A 20364-nucleotide genomic window follows, 5' to 3' on the forward strand; every position below is an offset into this window, starting at 1 on the left:
AGCTTTCATTTAAAAAACAATATTTATATCCTAAGCTTTGTGGTAGCAGAACTTTCCCAATGTTAACTGATTGCCATTTTGCAAACAGATATCCTAAAAAACTAACCTAATTGCTCCAAAAAGTGTGAATTCTACCCCAGGCTACTAAAGCCAATAGAGAACACATGTCTGCAATATATATTTAATTTCATTAGACTAGACTGCATGAGGAAGGGGATGGGAATGAAGTCCACAGAAGTGAGTTGCTGCAGGGAAGAAAGAAGAATGGGGGCAAAAATAAGAGTAGCGCTAAAAAGTGAACATCTTTTCCCAAAAGGCTATGCCATATGCAACAAGGGATGTTAAAGCTATTACGACATAATGGCTATAATCTGCCCTTGAGGTTTGAAAGCCATCCATTAACAGTAAAAGTTCTACTGTGCATTAAGGTCTGTATGCAGTTTTAAGTTTATATCCCAGCCCACATCCTAAACAAACAGAATTCAACCTCTCAAAAACAGGAGCAACACTCTTGCTTACGCAGCTCCTTAGTCTTAATATAGCTCCTATGTGCCGAGAGAGTTCCCATTTTGTAAGATCCTGTAGTAAGTTTTTCAGAAGACAAACAAGGCACTCAAGAACTGCTCCCATATTTACTTTCCGAAAAGAGTTTAATGAAAATAATGGACATGCCTCAGCGGTATGGTATTATGCACGATATGGATCTACAGTAGGCCAGACTAAGATCTACAACGAAGTATGATCCTTTCACACAGGAGTTGCTATGAATAAAGTTGAGAAAGTCAAAGAGGAAGAAATGCAAGTAATTCATTTATATATCAATATAAAGCAGAAGAGATGTACTCGAAGTTAACAGGAATTAACTTCGTTAACTGGTAACAAAGAAGAAGTACACAGTAAGTTGTTCTCACAGCAAAAATGCCTCAGATTTCCCATCCAAGAGGGGGTGTGGGTGCTGCAGATTCTACAACTGACATGAGTTTACCACACACCTAAAGATGACCTTTACACACAATTAGCTGACTGAAGTGTTGACCAAGGAAAAACAGTCAATTTTACACTAGAAGTAGTGCAGGTTCTGTAGGCCCTTCCAGGGCTGTTAACTGAAAGAATCCAAGAAAATGCTAAAAACTAAACAGCTCACAGAACCATTCTGCATAAGTGGGGATCAAGATAGTAATTTTAATTGGCATGTCTTAAAATATTTGTCCTACTGAAGATTTAGAGACTTTATGAAGAACATCGTTCAACTGTAAAGGTTAAAATAAGAACTGCTAGACCATGTTAAGCTACTAGTTTTCAAAGAAAAAAGTTAAATATTTTGAAGCATGTTACTTACACAGTTAATGTTCAGTACGGATGATTTTAAAATAGGTGTCTGATCAGTCACTCGTTAAATAGTTTGAAATAATTTCAAACCAGACAGCACTTACCTTGGTATTGTAACACATTTTGTATTGCAGTTCTGAGTGGTGATTGCTTTCTCAAGCTCATCTAGTTGTCCTGTTTTCTTGAGCTTCTTGACCAAGCTTTTCACTGCCTTCTCACACCATTTTTCCTCCTGACCGTTCTGCTCACCACCACCAGCCCCTCCAGAACCACCAGCTGATTTCTTCCACCCCAGCAGTCTCTTCACAACTGGTGGAGTGAATGGCAATATGGATGACATGTTCTCCGAAACAGCACTTTGTGTCCAGTAAGTTAACTTCCCTATCCAATCTAGGGAAAGAAAGAATGATATATTAACACCTAGTTTTTAGTGGGGCAGATGCCTTGGGTAAGACTCTTTACCCCCAAAGGCAGCAGAACTTGGGGAAGTTCTAGAATGCCTAGTCCAACAATTGAAGTGTTTGTTTTTTAACTAGAAGACATTAACCTTCTATGTTAGCTTCACAGACTAGATTCCAGTTAGGGACAAGTTCTCCCTTTTTCCAATACGCAAGCGGTAGCAAGCCATCCATCCTCTCACTCCAAACGCACACCATGTACCTATACTGTACTGTGAAAGTTCTACAAGTCACAATACACACTACACATCTGTGCTCAGTTTAAAAAAAAGCAAGGGCTTTAAACAGAAAAATGTCTTGTTCTATAACAACTTGTCTGTGACTAGTCCAGAAAACAAATTTTTGCATCAGATCTATAGTTTTCCCCGCTTATGATACTGCTTAAGTTAACATTAAAAAAAGTTAATCCATCATTTTACAGTTAGCTGTTCAATACAATAGAATTTAAAAAAAAAAGAGTGACTCATCTAGATGCTACTAAGGGGACATAGTACAGGATAATCCTCCAAACTGAGCAGATTATGCAAACCCAATTCATTTGTTCACTTCAAATTTTGATAAATTTGACAAAGATATATATACCATGGTGCACATTTTGTCCAGCTTGCAGTAAAACGTGACTTACTTAATTCATGACTTGGACATGTCACTCGATCATTGTTGCTTAGAAGTCTTCTACCAACTTTTTAGCTAGCCATTTGCTGACATACCAGAATATTTAAATGGCTACCAAATTTTGTTTGCACATGAGATGCTGTCAATTTGAAGTTACTTTTTTTTTTTGTTTTAAACTGACATTTAACAGGGAGGCATAGTACTGGTTTTCTGGAAGCTATTTGAAGTGTGTAAACATTGGCAATGAAGTCTTCCAAAATTCAGTACGAATACCAAGAACTTTATTTGTATTTAATCCAAGCTTTTGTCCATTGGTGTTTGCAACAGAAGTAATTAGATTTATTTTTGCATCATACAGTCTTTCATCTCATATTTGCTATCAGTTCAGAAAGAAGTCAACAGGATGTCTGCGGGTTTATATAGCTGCAAGACTGGAAAGGACACTGAAATACATGCCTTACTTAGAAGTCACCCTGCCTGATGCCATTTGACTATTGTGAGTCTGCTTTAACTACTGTAAAGAATTCTTAATTTCTGTAATTTCTATTATTGTTTAGTAATTTTGGATAATCCATATAAATTCAGAACCAACTTCATAGTGGGGGTCGGGGGGAGACAAACAAGTGCTGTGACTTTCCTAAGGACAGCAGTCTTGTGAATAAATCATGGGACTGGAAAGTCAGAAGCTACAGGCTCTAACTGCATTTCCAGCAGGGACTTGCTGTTTGAATTTCAACAAGCCACTTAACTGTCAAGCCTCAATTCCCTCACCTGTAATGTTTACTTCACAGAGAGCTGTGGGACTTCAGTATTTCCTCCTGGCTCCCAAACCTAAAAATCAGTCCACTAAATCAGAGGTTTTAAGATAATCTACATCCCCAACCAGTGCTTGCATGCACACCCACTTCCTTTATATTAGGGGGAAACAGATTTTACTTAAATCGAGATTTCTCCCATGTGAGTTATCAACCATATTTGTTTGATTTCATGCTTCAATATGAAAGCTTCACATCTCAAATTTTGAAAAGAAAAAAAATGTGAGTTTACAGGGATACAGAACTGTTGCTTTCACTGAACATGCATTTTCTTTTGGTTAAGTTATAATTTTTGAACACTGTTTGATCCTTGGAAATATTCCCCAGGATCAATTTCCCAACACTTAAAATATAAATTACAATCTTAGTTACACATGTCTCATTGACTAGCTCCACTGACTTCACTGAGGAAAACAGATTTGAGAAGAACCCACCCCCCTCTTCAAACTTTGGCTTGTACACAGAGCTCTGTATAAGAAAGGTATATATGAAGATGTTAAAGCCTAAATTTACTAGACTAATCATTTAAAATATTGAGCAATACATGTTTGCTGCTGAAGTTTTAAAGAAAGTCAAACCACAGAATTGCTGGGAGTCATAGGCTAAGCACCAGGAACCAGAGCTTGTGGAAGTATTAAAGCAGCTGTTTTGACAGCTACACATTCTGTTGCAGTTACCAAGAGAATCTCTTCAGTTTATTCAACTACTTCAATTCAATGACTAGTTCATTCAAAGTTAAGAAATCAATAGGGAGCTTAAAAAGACAGGAAATCTTGTTTTCCTCTTCCAACATATGCATAAAAATTAGGTGTGAGGATAAGATCTACACGTTCTAAAATCTTGAACGGGACCACCAGAAACAATCTGTTCAATTCATTAACTATTTCCTTTGTTCCATCAATCAGTTAGCTAGCTATGCAAACCATAGCCCTGATGAATTAGAAGTTTATGGCACCTTTAGGATAGTTTTATTTAATAAGAGTTTTAAAGTGTTCTCATGTATTTGAGAATTTCTATCCAACTAGATAGTAACACAAACTACAATAAAAATCCATCATTCACCATTTAACAAATAAATTCTAAAAAGGTTAAGAGTCTGAATAAAAGTAAACGAAAGCTATATACTAGATGAATGAATGCATTGTCCTGGTTACCCAAAAGAAGCACCAAATTTAGCATAAAGGCTGTATTTAGTTGCAAATCAATACCTTTTTGGTTACTCAGTGAGAACCAACCTCTCTTTACGGGAAAAAATACACATGCAAAATAAGACCGAAATGAATGATTTACATCAAGGTTTTCTGCTTGCTGATTTAAATCATGATAAAACCACCAATTTTAATTGCTTTGATTTAAACCAATGTATCCTACCTTTCAAGGCACTGAATATTCCCTTGCTCTTGTGTTATAAGACAGTCTGCAAACAACCTACCTTCAATTCATTATCTTACATACTCTTGTTTGCCTCCAAGACCTGGTCTACTGTACGCGGTTATTTCGGAATTAGCCAAGTTACTTTGAAATAAAAGGTTTCAGAGTAACAGCCGTGTTAGTCTGTATTTGCAAAAAGAAAAGGAGTACTTGTGGCACCTTAGAGACTAACCAATTTACTTGAGCATGAGCTTTCGTGAGCTACAGCTCACTTCATCAGATGCATACCGTGGAAACTGCAGCAGACTTTATATATACACAGAGAATATGAAACAATACCTCCTCCCACCCCACTGATTCCATCCACACAACCAAACCATTTTTCGATTTAAAGGGCTCTTTAATCAGATTTCTGTATTCCACCTCGCAAAGTGGAGTAGCACTAAAATCAAGATTGCAGTTCCGGGTTACAGGTACTGTGGCCGCAATTCGATGTTATTGGCCTCCGGGAGCTATCCCAGAATGCTCCCTTGTGACACCTCTGGACAACACTCTCAACTCCGATGCACTAGCCAGGTTGGCAGTAAAAGCCCAGGTAACTTTTGAATTTCCTGTTTGGTGACCATCAGCAGAGTCCACCATCACAAGCGACCATACAGTCCACCATCAAAAGAGACCACGCAGTCCCGGATTCGCAGACGAACTCTAGGATGGTCTGAACAGAAGGTACTGGATCTCATTGCATGCTGGGGAGACGAATCTGTTATGGCAGAACTATGTTCCCAAAGAAAAAAAGAAACACTAATATGTATGCTAAAGTCTCCAGGGCCATGACGGAAAGAGGCTACTCCAGGGACACAGAGCAGTGTCATACAAAAATCAAGGAGCTCAGGTAAGCGTCCCAAAAGCCAAGGAAGCTCCCACCATTACATCCTCAAAATTGGTCCTCTTCTGACATAGTTATCTACACACTGACGCTACCCCAACACACTGAATACCCTCCCTATAATGAGGCATCAAATCACTAGATGCACTTCTGAAATACGCACAACAAAATTACTGAATTAACAGTGGCTAGATACAGGGAAAATTAGGAATAAGCAATTTATATTAACTATTTTGTTCCTCTCTACATCCTTTGCATTGTCTTAGACTGCCATTTCTGTTGCGTCTCAGGGTATGTCTACACAGCAAAGTAAATCCCATGACACTGTGTCTTAGAGCCTGGGGCCAACCGACTCAGGGAGCTTTGGTTGCAGGGCTAAAAAGACAGCCATGTAGACATTTGGTTTTAGGCTGAAGCCCAGGCTCTGAGACCCTTCCCCCTCAGTGGGTTTCACAGCCCACACTCCAGCCTGAGCCTGAAGGTCTACAGGGCTATTTTTAGCCCCAAAGTCTGAGCCCTGTGAGCCCAAGTCAATTGATTCAGGCTCGGTGCTGAGTCTCAGAGCATTTCTTTGCAATGCAGACAGCCCAGAAATTGTAACCTAAGGATATGAGGCCATCTTGCTATGTAGGCAGGACGTAGCACTCCACGCATGTGTCTGTAATAGCAAGCGCTCCTCAAGGCTATGTGCTGTAAACACAGGTTACCAGGAGAGTTAGTCTACTTGAGGTAAATTATCCATCTTTAATGGGGAGTTGAAATAACACCTGTTTTATCTAGCTGCAAGTATATTTCTGCTTTCTGATGTGCACATGAATTAGTGCAGACTAAAAGCTGTTAATTGTGGTACTTCTAAGTCATAATTTTGAAGTCAAGTTTACTATTCTAAATCTTAATTTACTCAATTCTGCTGCAGTACCTTTGCACACGTGTTAAGGATAAGTCAATCATCCTGGAAACAACCAAACATAGAAGATGAACGGACATGCAAAAGACTAAAATCCTGAGGACAAAGGCTGTACTTGCTTGAATGTCTGGAAAATCTGTTTATAAAAGCACTTTGTTCATGATGTACAAGGTTTGAAAACATTTCAGATCACAAGTCTGCTTGCTCATCTTAGAAAGATTAAATAAAATCTGATCTTCCCTCATTTTACTGGAAGATTTACTGTAGTTTTAAGGCAGGGGTTCTCAAACTGGGGATCAGGACCTCTCAAGGGGTCACGAGATTATTACATGGGGGAGTCGTGAGCTGTCAGCCTCCACCGCAAGCCTCACTTTTCCTCCAGCATTTATAATGGTGTTAAATTTATAAAAAAAAATTTAATGTATGGAGGGGTCACACTCAGAGGCTTGCTGTGTGAAAGGGGTCACCAGTACAAAAGTCTGAGAACCCCAGCACTCTTCAGCTACATCTATACTAGAGAGAGTTTAGAGCAGCAGAGCTGCAGTGGTATGTATCCTCCTGGAAGCATGCTGAGGTCTTCCAGGGAGGTACATCAACTCATCTAGATATTTGTCTAGCTTTATAATAGGCTACAGAGAAAGCACTAGCAAAGTCAGTACAAACTAAAATTTCAAACAATGACTTGTTTGTACTGCTTTATATATTATATTGAATGCAAGTACAATATTTATATTCCAATTGAAGTAAATTAGAATTACACTATAAAAATGAGAAAGTAAGCAATTTTTCCAGTAACAGTGTACTGTGACTTTTGTATTTTTGTCTTATTCTGTAAGCAAGTAGTTTAAGTGAGGTGACACCTGGGGGTATGCAAGACAAATTAGACTCCTGAAAGGGGTACAGTAGTCTGGAAAGGTTGAGAGCCATTGGTCTAATGTAACCACTCTAAGCAGACTTAACTACTCCAGCCACGTGAGTGGCAGTAACTACGTCAGTGGGAGAAGCTCTCCCCCGAATACAGCATTGTCTATACCATCACTTAGGATGACATAATGTAAGCTATACCACAGTAAGTACTAGTGTAGACATACCCTTAGATAAGGCAGCAAGGGTGTTGAGCACCACCAGAAAGAATCTTGCTGAAGACTCATTGTGGAGCTCAAAAAAGATTTAGAGAGGCTAAGAGTCCATTTTCCTTCTCATAGAATATCAGGGTTGGAAGGGACTTCAGGAGATCATCTAGTCTAACCCCCTGTGATGTCATATGATCAGTCTTTTATAGAAGACCACAATAGACAAAGCCTCACGTTCTAATGTTAAAAGTAAGCTTTCCAAGTTTTAGGCCTCTTTCAGTTAATAAAAAACAGGGGGGTAGGGAGGAGCAGCAGCTCCCATCCCCTTCATGGGTCAACTTTATTATTAATTCAGTACAATGCAGTACAATGCCACAGTTAACTGAAGCTTAATATATGCAAGACAATAGTTAAAAATAATTTAGTTAACACCTCAACTTTCAGTATTATGTAGGCTAATAGGGCATTCAACAAAGGAAAATGTTTACAATATATCTTATGTTAATACAGTATTAAGAGAAGCTTGCAAAAACTAAACAGTGATAATCATATTTTTTTCAATCTTATTTTAAAGAAGAGTCATTTAAACAAAAGACTGATCTCCAGGTTCATACAGCCATGTTAGTATCGCAAACAAGGAAGATATTTTGTTAAATTCGACTAGGAACACATGGCCTTTAAATTTGTGAAAGTTTTTCCATCCACCTTAGATTGTAGCAAACTTGAATTTTGCACCAAACTAACTGAAATGAAAGGAGCCTCTAATCTGAAGACACTCTGCACTTCCAGAAAGGAATAAGGTCAGTTTGACTACCAATAGTCAGTAGTTGGATACCAAAGAAACAATTCAGCCCTAGAGCCAGATAATTCACATCTATCTTCCCCCACTACTTCTGGAATTCTGGGACACTAGTTAGCATATGCAATAAGGGAGAGGTGAAGTGGGCATGATCTAATACAACACTGGATTCATGGGAAACCCAGCCTGCCTCCATCTAGTGCTGCTGCTTAGGTTCTGAACAGCAACTGCATATGCAAGAACAGATTCATGTACTAAGCAAAAGCCTCAGCTCTCTCCCCTCCTCCCCACTTTCCTCTCCCCCACCCTATGTCTTGAGCAGGTGGAGCAGTTGCACACCCTCTCCTCCCCACTGGGGGGGAGAGGGGGGGATCCAGCCTGCTGAGCAATAGCCTCAGTTCCAGCCCCAGTTCAGCTCTTCAGTCAATTAGGCCAGCAGTGGTGAGTGGCTCTAAAGCTGCTCACCTCCCAACAAGCTCCATCTGGTCAGAAGCTCCATCTGGCTAGCTAAATGGGCCAGTGCCCCAAGTGGCAGAGCCAAGGACCCTGCTCAGCTTTCACATCAGCTGCTGAAGCTTAAGGCAGATCCCTCCCGGTCTTAAGACAATTTTACTTAAGGGTAACCGTAAAGGCATAATGCTGCAAGTACTACCAATTTAAATACCTCGTTTAAAAGCAAGTTTTGCATTCTTATACAATGGAGCATTGAATACCTCCCAAAATACATGTTTATCATTAGAAACACTGTACTTTTGTAGCTTCTGTGAGAGTCTCGAAGCACATTCCCCATCTCCTGTTAAGCAAACTGTACAGTTGGATCATATCTTAAGTGACTTGCCAAAGCTCCAAAGGAAATCCACTCTTGAGGATGCATGAATATCATCCCTCTAGATTCCCTAGCACCATGGGGTGAGCTATCCTGAGGCACTAATTAGTAACAAGTCAATCCCAACCCTGCTGCTATGTCACACTTTAATCTACTCTCCAATCATAAAGACATTAATATCTCCATCTACCTGACACACTGCACACTTATGTAGTATGTACATGCCTCAGAACCCTTACAAAAAAGGTGTTTGAAAGTTAGTCTTTAAGGTGCTACCAGACTCCTTGTTGTTTGTGGATACAGATTAACACAGCTACCCCCGATGTTTGAAAGTTAAAACTCACTCTATGTAGAGTTCAAGAGCCACCATTGCCACATCATTGCTTTTTTTGAGAATTAAGACAGCCTGTTTACCTTATTTCATGAAAACTTAGAAAGTCTTATAAAGCTTGATCATAGAATATCAGGGTTGGAAGGGACCTCAGGAGGTCATCTAGTCCAACCCCCTGCTCAAAGCAGGACCGATCCCCAATTAAATCATCCCAGCCAGGGCTTTGTCAAGCCTGACCTTGAAAACTTCTAAGGAAGGAGATTCCACCACCTTCCGAGGTAACACATTCCAGTGTTTCACCACCCTCCTAGTGAAAAAGTTTTTCCCAATATCCAACCTAAAGCTCCCCCACTGCAACTGAGACCATTATTCCTTGTTCTGTCATCTGCTACCACTGAGGACAGTCTAGATCCATCCTCTTTGGAACCCCCTTTCAGGTACTTGAAAGGAGCTATCAAATCCCCCCTCATTCTTCTCTTCTGTATACTAAACATCCCCAGTTCCCTCAGCCTCTCCTCATAACTCATGTGTTCCAGTCCCCTAATCATTTCTGTTGCCCTCCGCTGGACTCTTTCCAATTTGTCCACATCCTTCTTGTAGAGTGGGGCCCAAAACTGGACACAGTACTCCAGATGAGGCCTCACCAATGTCGAATAGAGGGGAACGATCACGTCCCTTGATCTGCTGGCAATGCCCCTACTTATACAGCCCAAAATGCCATTGGTCTTCTTGGCAACAAGGGCACACTGTTGACTCATATCCAGCTTCTTGTCCACTGTAACCCTAGGTCCTTTTCTGCAGAACTGCTGCCGAGCCATTCAGTCCCTAGTCTGTAGCGGTGCATTGGATTCTTCCGTCCTAAGTGCAGGACTCTGCACTTGTCCTTGTTGAACCTTAGATTTCTTTTGGCCCAATCCTCCAATTTGTCTAGGGCCCTCTGTATCCTATCCCTACCCTCCAGCGTATCTATCTCTCCTCCCAGTTTAGTGTCATCTGCAAACTTGCTGAGGGTGCAATCCACACCATCCTCCAGATCATTAATGAAGATATTGAACAAAACCGGCCCCAGGACCAACCCTTGGGCACTCCACTTGATACCAGCTGCCAACTAGACATGGAGCCATTGATCACTACCCGGTGAGCCTGACAATCTAGCCAGCTTTCTATCCACCTTACAGTCCATTCATCCAGCCCATACCACTTTAACTTGCTGGCAAGAACACTGTGGGAGACAGTGTCAAAAGCTTTGCTAAAATCAAGGAACACTACTTTCCCTTCATCCACAGAACCAGTTATCTCCTCATAGAAGGCAATTAGATTAGTCAGGCATGACTTGCCCTTGGTGAATCCATGTTGACTGTTCCTGACCACTTGCCTCTCCTCGAAGTGCTTCAGAATTGATTCCTTGAAGACCTGCTCCATGATTTTTCCAAGGACTGAGGTGAGGCTGACTGGCCTGTAGTTCCCAGGATCCTCCTCCTTCCTTTTTTTAAGGATGGGAACTACATTAGCCTTTTTCCAGTCGTCCGGGACTTCCCCCGATCGCCATGAGTTTTCAAAGATAATGGCCAATGGCTCTGCAATCACATCTGCCAACTCCTTTAGCACTCTCGGATGCAACGCATACGGCCCCATGGACTTTTATACCTTCGTTCTAGGTATATTATGAGAGACTCAAGTGCCTACTATGAAATTATGAAAGTTTTTAGAAGCCAGATCTTTTCTTCAAATACTAAGGGCTAATACAAGTTAAAGTATTAAATACATAAGCCTAACTTTTCTCCTTTGCTGTTTTATTAGCTACAATGTCAGGTCTCATGTGGACTTAGAGTTGAAAGCTAGGGTTAACGATTAGGAATTTTAACGTACTGATAGAAATGACCATTTTTATGCTGTGTTAAAAACTGGAGGCAGGAGAAAGGAGAAGAGTCACTTTTAGTGATCTTAGGCCTTGTCTACACTACAAAATTAGGTTGGTTTAACTACATCCGTCAGGGGTGTGAAAAATCCTGAGCAGCACTGTTAAGCCAACCTAAATCCCCATGTAGAGAACACTAGGCTGATGGAAGAATTCTTCCACCAACTTAACTACCACCTCTCAGGGAGCTGGATTGCCTACACGAGCAGGAGAGCCCCTCGCATTGGAGTAGGCAGAGTCTACACTGAAGTGGTGCACTAGCAGTGTTTTAAGTATAGACATACCCTTAATCATATGAGTAACAGAGCAGAAGTATTTTAGCAACCTAGGTAAGAGCAATTATCAAGGATTCCACATCACTAAGTTAATCACTTCATCTGTTTTAAGTTACTCACTGCATGTATACCCAATACTCTAAGCAAGTTTATCAGAATTTCATTGTTTGCTATCAAAGCACACACACACCCCATTTCAGCAGAAGCAGAGTTATGGTTCCAAATGCTATGGCAATTATGCGAGTATTTTTTCATATTTGCTCTGCCTGGTACATGGAGGCTTTTATGCCTTCTATTCAAATCTCAGTTTGACTACTAAAAATACATTAATGCGCACGTTTAACAGAGAAACATGTTTAAAATGGCCACTAGAAGTAACAAGAGTTATCAAAACAACAAAAGAAATCAAGAGTGAAGAAAAGTCTGCTAAGCTATATAAATATTCTACTATAAAATATAAACCAGAAGAATGCTGACAACTAGTAAGCAGGGTTCATTGAAATCCCCCTCAATGCAGACTGTAATATTAAAAAAAAACAACACACCACCTAGTTCATACAAGTCAAGCAAAGTCTGCCAACAAAACAACAGTAACAGAAGGATACAACAGAGAGTAATAAAGTTTATGGTTTATCTTTAAAAAGTTCCCCCCACCAACACACACACACACAGTCCTGAAGTGACTGAGTCTTCAGCCATCATTTATAGATAGATGAGATCTGTTGATGAAACAGAAGTTCCAACCTAAGCTGCTCAGAGAGCAAGAAATCACTCCCTTAACTGCTCTCTTGTAGTGCAGAGTATAATTAGTGCTATTGTCAGTTATCCATAAACCATAGTAAAATGTCAGGAGGAATGAAACCTTAGCCTGTGTAGTGCACTTTCTACAGAGACATTTCAAAGAAACCAGCTGTTTTCAACTTTCAGCATTGAGAATTATTACCTGCACTCACTCAATTTCTTCTAGCCCAGACAGTACTGAACACAGGACTGTCTGTACCACTAATCTCATCGCATGACCTGCAGCAATTCAGTTTAACAAATTAACAGTTACAAATATTTTGACAAAGTAAGCTTAGGTATTGTTTGCCTCTCAGCACAGTTCACAAGCAGTTTGTGGCTTTATGATAAAAAAGTCATTACATCCAATTTGAAAACCAGAATTTATAGCTCACTTAGTAAGTCAGTCCCATAAATGGATGCTTTCAATTACAGAGAATTTACACACAGCACCCATTAATGTACTGTTAATACATCTGAATACCTAAAATACTTTTACAGTAACTAAAGTTTCAATACGTACTGTTCTTTATTGAGACAGAATTTGGAATTCTCTTCTCCCTCTGGTACAGAGCTCAAATTCCTCACCCTTCAGACGTGTTGCAAGGTTGGTTCTCCCAAACTTTTTTTTTTTTTTTTAAGTTAGGAAGAGATGGGAAGAGTTTATATCTTCCAAGCTTTCAGCAATACTGAACATTTGCAGGCTCCAATTAAACTCAATGGTAACTACAGGTGTTCAGCACTTTGGAAAGATCAAGTTGACATAAGAGGATTGATTAGAATCCAGGAGGGCCTTTAGTTTGGAAATTCTCATTGTATGAACAAATTAAAAGCCAACCGGGGGGTCAGGGGGAGAGAAAGAGGTCAATTTAGACAGGAACTAAACCCTTACAAAGTGTAAGCCTTTTCAATTACCATTTGACATTATAAGCCCCACTAGAGTTGATTATTCCTGCTGTAAGTTTGATACAACAGAGACTAGAATTGTGGATATTCTTTGCTATCAGAAGAATTGTTTGAAATTCCGCACACCATTTTTGCTAATCCGCACTGTTGAGTCTGAATTGTATGGGGCTTCAGAAGGGAAATCCAGTGCAGTGGTAGCCTATCATATCTTCCAATACATTGTTAAACATAAATTTGAAATTCCTATAATTGGATTTAAATAATCAAATTCTTTAAGAATTGAATGTCATCGAGGGTTAATACCATATCACACCTTTGCTTTTTTTTTTTTTTAAGTTAGGAGTGTGCACCGTAAGTTGGTTTGGTTGGGGGGGGGGGGGGGGACCGACCAAGAACTTCACTTCTACACTATCTCTTACTATAGAGTTAACTTCATGATGAAGTTAATACCACGACAGCAATCGTAGCAATTTAAGAATATAACTAGAGTAATGTATCAAACTGATTTTTACCTCCCTTGATACTTGCAAGACAGTTAATAATTTTGTGGAAGCAACAGGTTAAGATAACCCCTGAAGAGCAAAATATAATCCTCTCCTTCTCTAATGCCAGAGAAGGAACAAAACCATCTATGAAGGAAAAAGTCTACAAATCATTTCAAACAGGAATCTTATCTGATTGAAATAGCTCCTCTCTCTCAGCTACAGGAACCTGATCAGTTTGGGATGAAAAAAAATGAGTGGTCGGGGGAGGGGGGGTCTTTTATTTATTTATATATACACACACACACACACACTTTTAGTTTGCATTTTGCTAACTTTGACAGTGCAACCACCCCACAATCAGTTTGCAATTATGAACAACTGGAAGTATAACAAGCTGTCCTTACTGCAGCCATTTGTTAAATGAGAGGTTCGCTTAAGATTTTTTTGTTTTAAAGACACCCTCTGATCAAATGCTGTAGTCTAAATGGCTTATTTCATTTCTTGATACAAATGTATCTTCATTATTTGTATACACTCAGAGCTGCTTATCATAGCATAAAAAAATTGCATGAGAGATATACACATCTCAGCCCTCACATAAAATAGTTTAAGAAAATGTTTCCAGTCACCCACAATATGCAAACAAGATTTATCTGGTGAAGGTTTATATCTAAATCTATCCGGAGTAGATTTTAGCTAAACTTCTATATTGTAATTTTTAAGAACATTTTCCTAAAAGCTACAAGCTTGGTTTGTGAAGCACGAGAACAACAAACAAGAAGAATGATTTTAGATTTGAAATTGAATCCCAAACTCAACTTTCAAAACAGCCTTGTAAGACTGTCTTCTTACCCAACCACCCTTTATACAGAGTATAAACTAACAATTTTACTCAGCTATCCCCCACTCCCCCCACTTATACACAATGCTACAAGTGGAAATTTCACAAAATTGCTAAAATGAATACTATTTGTAGTTATAACCAGTTGGTGCTATAACTGATGTACTGTAATGGTATGCTTATTCGTGTATGAGATTATATACTTCACAGATATTTGCTTACATTTAGGTGAAGAGCATAAGCATTCTCAGCCTACAAGCAGGGGAGAGGGGGTCAACCCCTGGGTAACACCCACTGGAGTTAAGGCTGGAAGTCACTTTCCATCCCCCCCAAAACTTTATTTTCATCTCGCTCACAATTTTATACAAACGTTGGCTTCTCAGGCTCTAAATTTTCCACATTTAATCTGGGTAAAGATTTTTGTTTGGCAAAGTCTGAGTTTTTCCAAGACTTTTTGGGGGGGCTGGGGTGGGGGTGTGGGGAGATAAATGTTACTGACCTACAACCCCAGCCCCACACAAGTCAGAGGGTGCCCGAGACTCAGAAGCAGGCGCCCCCCGGCCCCCGTTTACCTCCTGGGAACAGGATGAGAACAGGGCCCAACTGCTAACCATACTGGGGGCGAGGGGGAGGCAAAAGAGGATCGGGCCCAGTGTAAGGAGCAGGGCCCAACCCCCCCCCCAGGGCCCGCCAGCCTCAGCCCCCCCCGCCACCAGCCAAGCCTCCCACAGCAGCCGCCACCTCTCACCACAACAAAGGGGAGGGGGGGAGCACCCCTGCCATGGCCAGCTCCAGGCCTGAGCGCCCCCCCACCACCACACACAGGCAAGGGCCACCAGTCAGCATCCGCGCCTTGCCTGGCGAGGCCACCCCCCGCCCCAGCCTGGCCGACGCGAAAGCCGGCCAGAGACCAACCTCTTCCTCGCCTAGCTGCGCCGCTACCGCTGCCTCTCTCGCTGGCGAGTGGCTTCCTCTTTGCCACCGCCCACTGCGCCCGCCATTGGTTAATGAGGGCGCCGCGGCGCACGCAGCGACCCCCTTGGTTGGCTCTGCCTTAGGTCAGTTGTAGGGAGAGCGGGCGGTGGATGGATGACAGAGGCTTCCGTCCCGCCCGACGTACCGATTGGCGGGCCTTAAGCCCAATCGGCGAAAGGCGGCGAGAAACGTCGTGATGGAGCCCTCGCGACGGAGTGCGTGATCAGCACGAAGGGAACGGCAGTCGCTGATTGGCCTACAAGGGTGTCACTCCCCGCCGGGGGAGGTTGCGCAGAAAGGAGAACGACCGACCGAATGTGGCTCGGTGTGCTGATCCTTCCGCCAAGCGGTGGCCGAGTGCGCATAACGAACTAGTAACCTTCCGCGCGGCAGCGGATTCCAGCAGAAAGAAATAGTTCCCCCTCCCCCGTCACTACGCCAACCACCTCCGGTCCCACAGCCGGGTCGGCGCCCTCTGATACCCCTCCCCCCACACCGAGGGGGGGCCGACCTCCCCTCACACACCGTGGCCGACTCAGGGGTAGAAGGGAGGGGAGGGTTCACAGCGTTGGGCACTGCACGAGTTAAAAGCCCAGGAGTCAGGCCCCCCCACACACACACAGATTAAATGCGGGGGGGGGGGGGGTTGCCTGGGCCTTGAGCTCTCCAAACTCCCCCACACACCACCACTACCTGTGGCACCCACACGGCCTCATCACCCCACACAGGCCCCGGCCCAAGCTCCAGGATGGGGGCCCGCCCCGCGGTGCTGGATGCTGGCCGACCCCCTCGAGGGGCAGCCCCTGCCCTGCCAAGGTCCCAGGCTAGCGCAAGGCGCGGTGGCGAGTTTGGAAATACGTTACCGACGGGGAGGCCACGCTGCCCTGGGACGGGCAAGTGCCCAACGGGGCAGGGGGGCAGTTTGTGCCACCGGAGATGGAACCAGGACTCAGCCAACTCATCTCCTCTAGTGACCACCTAGGAGCACCGACATCGCTACAGTGGATCAGACCAAAGTCCATCTCGTCTCTGACCCCGATGCTTAAGGTGTAAAACTCCCATTCTTGGCAGATGTGGAATAATCTGCCTCCCTCCTCATCCTGCTCTCCAACTTTGTTCTCATTAATTACGATAAGCCTGGCTATTCTTGATATCCAGGGAAGCATCCAGGCTCTTTCTGAATCTTGTTAAATTGCATGAGATCCATTAGATAGGAACAATAACATTTAATCTGTGTTGAGCTGGGCAGGATTTACACTAGTGACCTACAGGTGAAAGGCTCTACAGCTAATTAGCAATGCCCAGATGTGTATGGTCCCCCCATAGACCCAAATGTAACACCTTTGCGAATGAGCTTTGCTGTCTTGAAAGATAAATGTATTAAATCAAATTCTGACCTTTGCAAGCGTACACACAACAGGGTCTTCAATGCTGGATACACAGGCTGCTCTCAAATACCCTTAGTCTGGCACACCCTGTTCTTAAAGAGACCGCTCTCATTAACCAAACTACAAAAGCTAAATATTAAAGTCAAAGCTTAAGGCCTGCTCCTGTATAGCACAGGCCACCAACACCAGCATGCTAACCCAACAACCAAAATGAAATCAAAATATGACAACCCACAGAGGCTAGACTATTCATTGGAGCAGTGGAGAGAACCTACTTCTTCCACACCTATGTGAGTGCCCTAACCTCCAGGCCATAGAGTCAATCGCTCTGGCTCCATCAATATTTAATTACTTGTACAAAGTGGAACAGCTCAAACAGGAGAGATTGAACCAGAACTGCCCCGGAGTAACCAATAGCCAGAGGCTTAGGGTACTTGTATCCAGGTTTTTGACATCCCAGGTAAGTCCCGAAATCAGGGATGTAAACCAGGGTTTTCCACATCCAAGGTGAGTGCCATAACTCCTATGCTATTGGATACTTTGGGCTCTCTAGCTAATATATCTTTCATTAAATACATCAAAAGTTAAGTTTTGTCCCAATGTAGAATGAGAAAATTTGGGGAAGTTCAAAAAAAATTTTGGACAGGAAATGAGTTTCTTGCCCAGTTCTATTCATGTGTGAAGTTTAAACTCACACCTTTAGATCTACCACATAGACAGCTACTATTTCAGTTCTGGGAGTAACTGGTTTCAGGGGAAAGCATGCTGTTATCCTCCATGTGGTTTCCATTCCTGGCTCTGGGAGCAGATTGTGATCTAGTCATTACAAACAAGCATAGCCAAATGTAGGAACATCCCTGTTTGGGTCAAATGTGGAGCTGAACTTGGGACCTAGGGATGTAAAAAGCCTCTATACCAATTGAGGTAAAGAACCAGTTCTCTTACAAACCAGTGGCAGAGTCATAAATAGGGCCCTCCCAAATTCACGGTCCATTTTGGTCAATTTCACAGTCATAGAATTTTAAAAATCGTAAATTTCATTTCAGTTATTTAAATCTGAAATTTCATAGTGTTGTAGTTGTAGGGATCCTGACCCAAACAGGAATTGTGGGGTGGTCGCTTGGTTATTGTAGGGGGGGTTGCGGTCCTGCTACCCTTACTTCTGCGCTGCTGTTGGCGGCAGCGCTACCTTCAGAGTGGGCAGCTGGAGAGCAGTGGCTGCTGGCCAGGAGCCCAGCTCTGAAGGCAGAGCCGCCGCCAGCAGCAGCGCAGAAGTAAGGATGGCCTGGTGCGGTATTGCCAACTTCTACTTCTGCACTGCTGCCTTCAGAGCTGGGCCCTCAGCCAGTAGGCGCCACCCAGCTCTGAAGGCCCCCTGCAACTCCCTTTTGGGTCAGGACCCCCAATTTGAGAAATGCTGCTTTCCCCTGTGAAATCTGTATAGTATACTATAGGGTAAAAGCACACAAAAGACCAGATTTCACGGGGGAAGACCAGATTTAACACTCTATGACGCGTTTTTCATGGCTGTGAATTTGGTAGGGCCCTGGTCATAAACTTTAGTATGTGGTACAGCTGCTTAAATGTGATAGAGCCATACTAGAAGCACCTAATTTGACGTGTTCCTTCTCAAAGACAGTAAGGGCATGTCTACACTACAGTGACAAAGTTGCAGTGATTCACAGAAGAATTCTTCCATTGATCTAGTCGCATCTACACCTGGCATTAGCTCAGCTTAACTATAGCATTAGAGGTGTGAATTTTTCAAATCCTGAGTGATGTAGCTAGATTGATCTAAATTTACAGGGTATAGCTACAGGATGGAGACTACAGTGGCATCACTATGCTAGTGTATCCCTGTAGTGTAGACACAGCCTATGCTGACCTAAGGGGTTTTTCCATTGGTGTTTGAGGAGGTGGCATTCCTACAATGGTAGCTACATCAATGGAAGCATTCTTCCATTGCCATAGGTGTGTCTACAATCGGGTTTAGGTTGTGCTGTGATAACTGGGGCTACAAATTTTTCCTAATTGTGAGTTTGACTGTAAAAAAAAAAAAAGACTAAATTCGTCCAAACAGAAAGGGGTTTACTGATACCACTCAAGGACCGTCTGAAGATCATGACTGGTAAACAAGAGGAGTAGGAAATCAAGAGGAAATCAATTAATAAAAATTGGCTTGTCGGAAATTAGGCCTGTTGGTGGACGAAATAATGAGAAGATGGACTATTCTGCCCAACAATCCCTTTGGGGAGTTCTTAAAAAGAAAAGACTTTTAGGGAAAACTGGCAGAAGCAGCAGCTGTCTGTCAACAACAGCTGCAGCAAGCTTTAGCTTTATGGCTGCCGCCTTCACTGTCTCCTGCCACCCCAGCCCATCTTCATCCTAATTCTGAAAGATGTCCCTACCCTACTGGGCCAAAGAGAGGGAACCAGATGTCATTTGCCAGTGAAAGTGGCAAATCCCAAATACCACCTGGAATGTGAGTCTCTTTCTCATACACACACACTTTGTGTGCTCTTTTCCTTCCCTACCTAAGTCCATCTCTTTCCGATCACTCTCTTTTTTCTTTCTGTCTAAAGAAAGTCTGGCTTGCCTGGCCAAGACTGTATATTTTGCAACACTGTTGTAAATCTGTGAACAGAAAGTGACAGCTAAACATCACACAGGCATTCCCACGCTGGCAGGGGCATTCTGGTAATACTGAAAATGAAAGTGATCTGGGACACTTTCCAAAAGGGTCATTGGGAAAAACAAGTTTGGGAACCAAGGATCTACACTAGGGAACCTATGCTAGCATAGCCAAGCTAGCATAGCCAGGTCCCCCTAGGTTAGACACAGAAAAATTCCTATGGGTGTATGAACACCATTTCCCTGAACAACATTAGCTACATTGACAGAAGCACTCATCCATCAACATAGCTGCCTCTATACTGGGATTTTTGTCAGCATAGTTATATTAGTTGGGGTGGATTTATTATAAGGTTTCTGAAATAAAGACACTTCTGACCAAATAATCCTAACAAAACCCTCAGTGTAGACAAAGAATGGCTTCTGCTGATACAGCTAACAGCATTCAAGAAGTGGTGTTCCTATTCTGACAGAAAAACTCCTGTCACTGTCAGCTGCAGCTGCACTAGTGAGGTAGGACAGCGTAGGCTATGCTGGCATAGACTCCATAGTGTAGACATACCATTAGTTCAGGAATATTAGAGACCTCAGTTCTATCCCTAAGACCTGGTCTACTTACAAAGCTAGGTTGACCTAAGTCACCTTGGGTCAACCTATTTATGCATATGTCTACATTCAGATTTGTCTCCAGTCAGCCTAGGCAGCCCATTATGGCAACGCAGTAAAATCACTTCCCTGAATAGCACAGAGCCATT

General features: G+C 42.4%; 1 protein-coding gene across 5 annotated transcripts in view; it reads right to left on the bottom strand.

The window, feature by feature from the left end:
• SMAD2 (SMAD family member 2) overlaps nt 1-15621 on the bottom strand; it is a 67089-nt gene extending 51468 nt beyond the window's left edge. For 4 of the 5 annotated variants that reach the window (XM_077816660.1, XM_077816658.1, XM_077816659.1 and 1 more), the window contains exons 1-2: nt 15531-15621; nt 1434-1719 (exon numbers count right to left, since the gene is read on the bottom strand). In XM_077816660.1, coding sequence (XP_077672786.1) covers nt 1434-1669 — 236 coding nt within the window. In that variant the 5' untranslated portion in view covers nt 1670-1719; nt 15531-15621. Of the gene's footprint in view, nt 1-1433; nt 1720-3173; nt 3234-15530 lie in introns of all 5 variants that reach the window. The other variant, XM_077816657.1, reaches the window with a different exon arrangement.
• Between the last annotated feature and the right edge of the window lie 4743 nt (nt 15622-20364).

This window comes from Eretmochelys imbricata, chromosome 5 (assembly GCF_965152235.1).
Source record: "Eretmochelys imbricata isolate rEreImb1 chromosome 5, rEreImb1.hap1, whole genome shotgun sequence".
Classification (NCBI taxonomy): domain Eukaryota; kingdom Metazoa; phylum Chordata; order Testudines; family Cheloniidae; genus Eretmochelys; species Eretmochelys imbricata.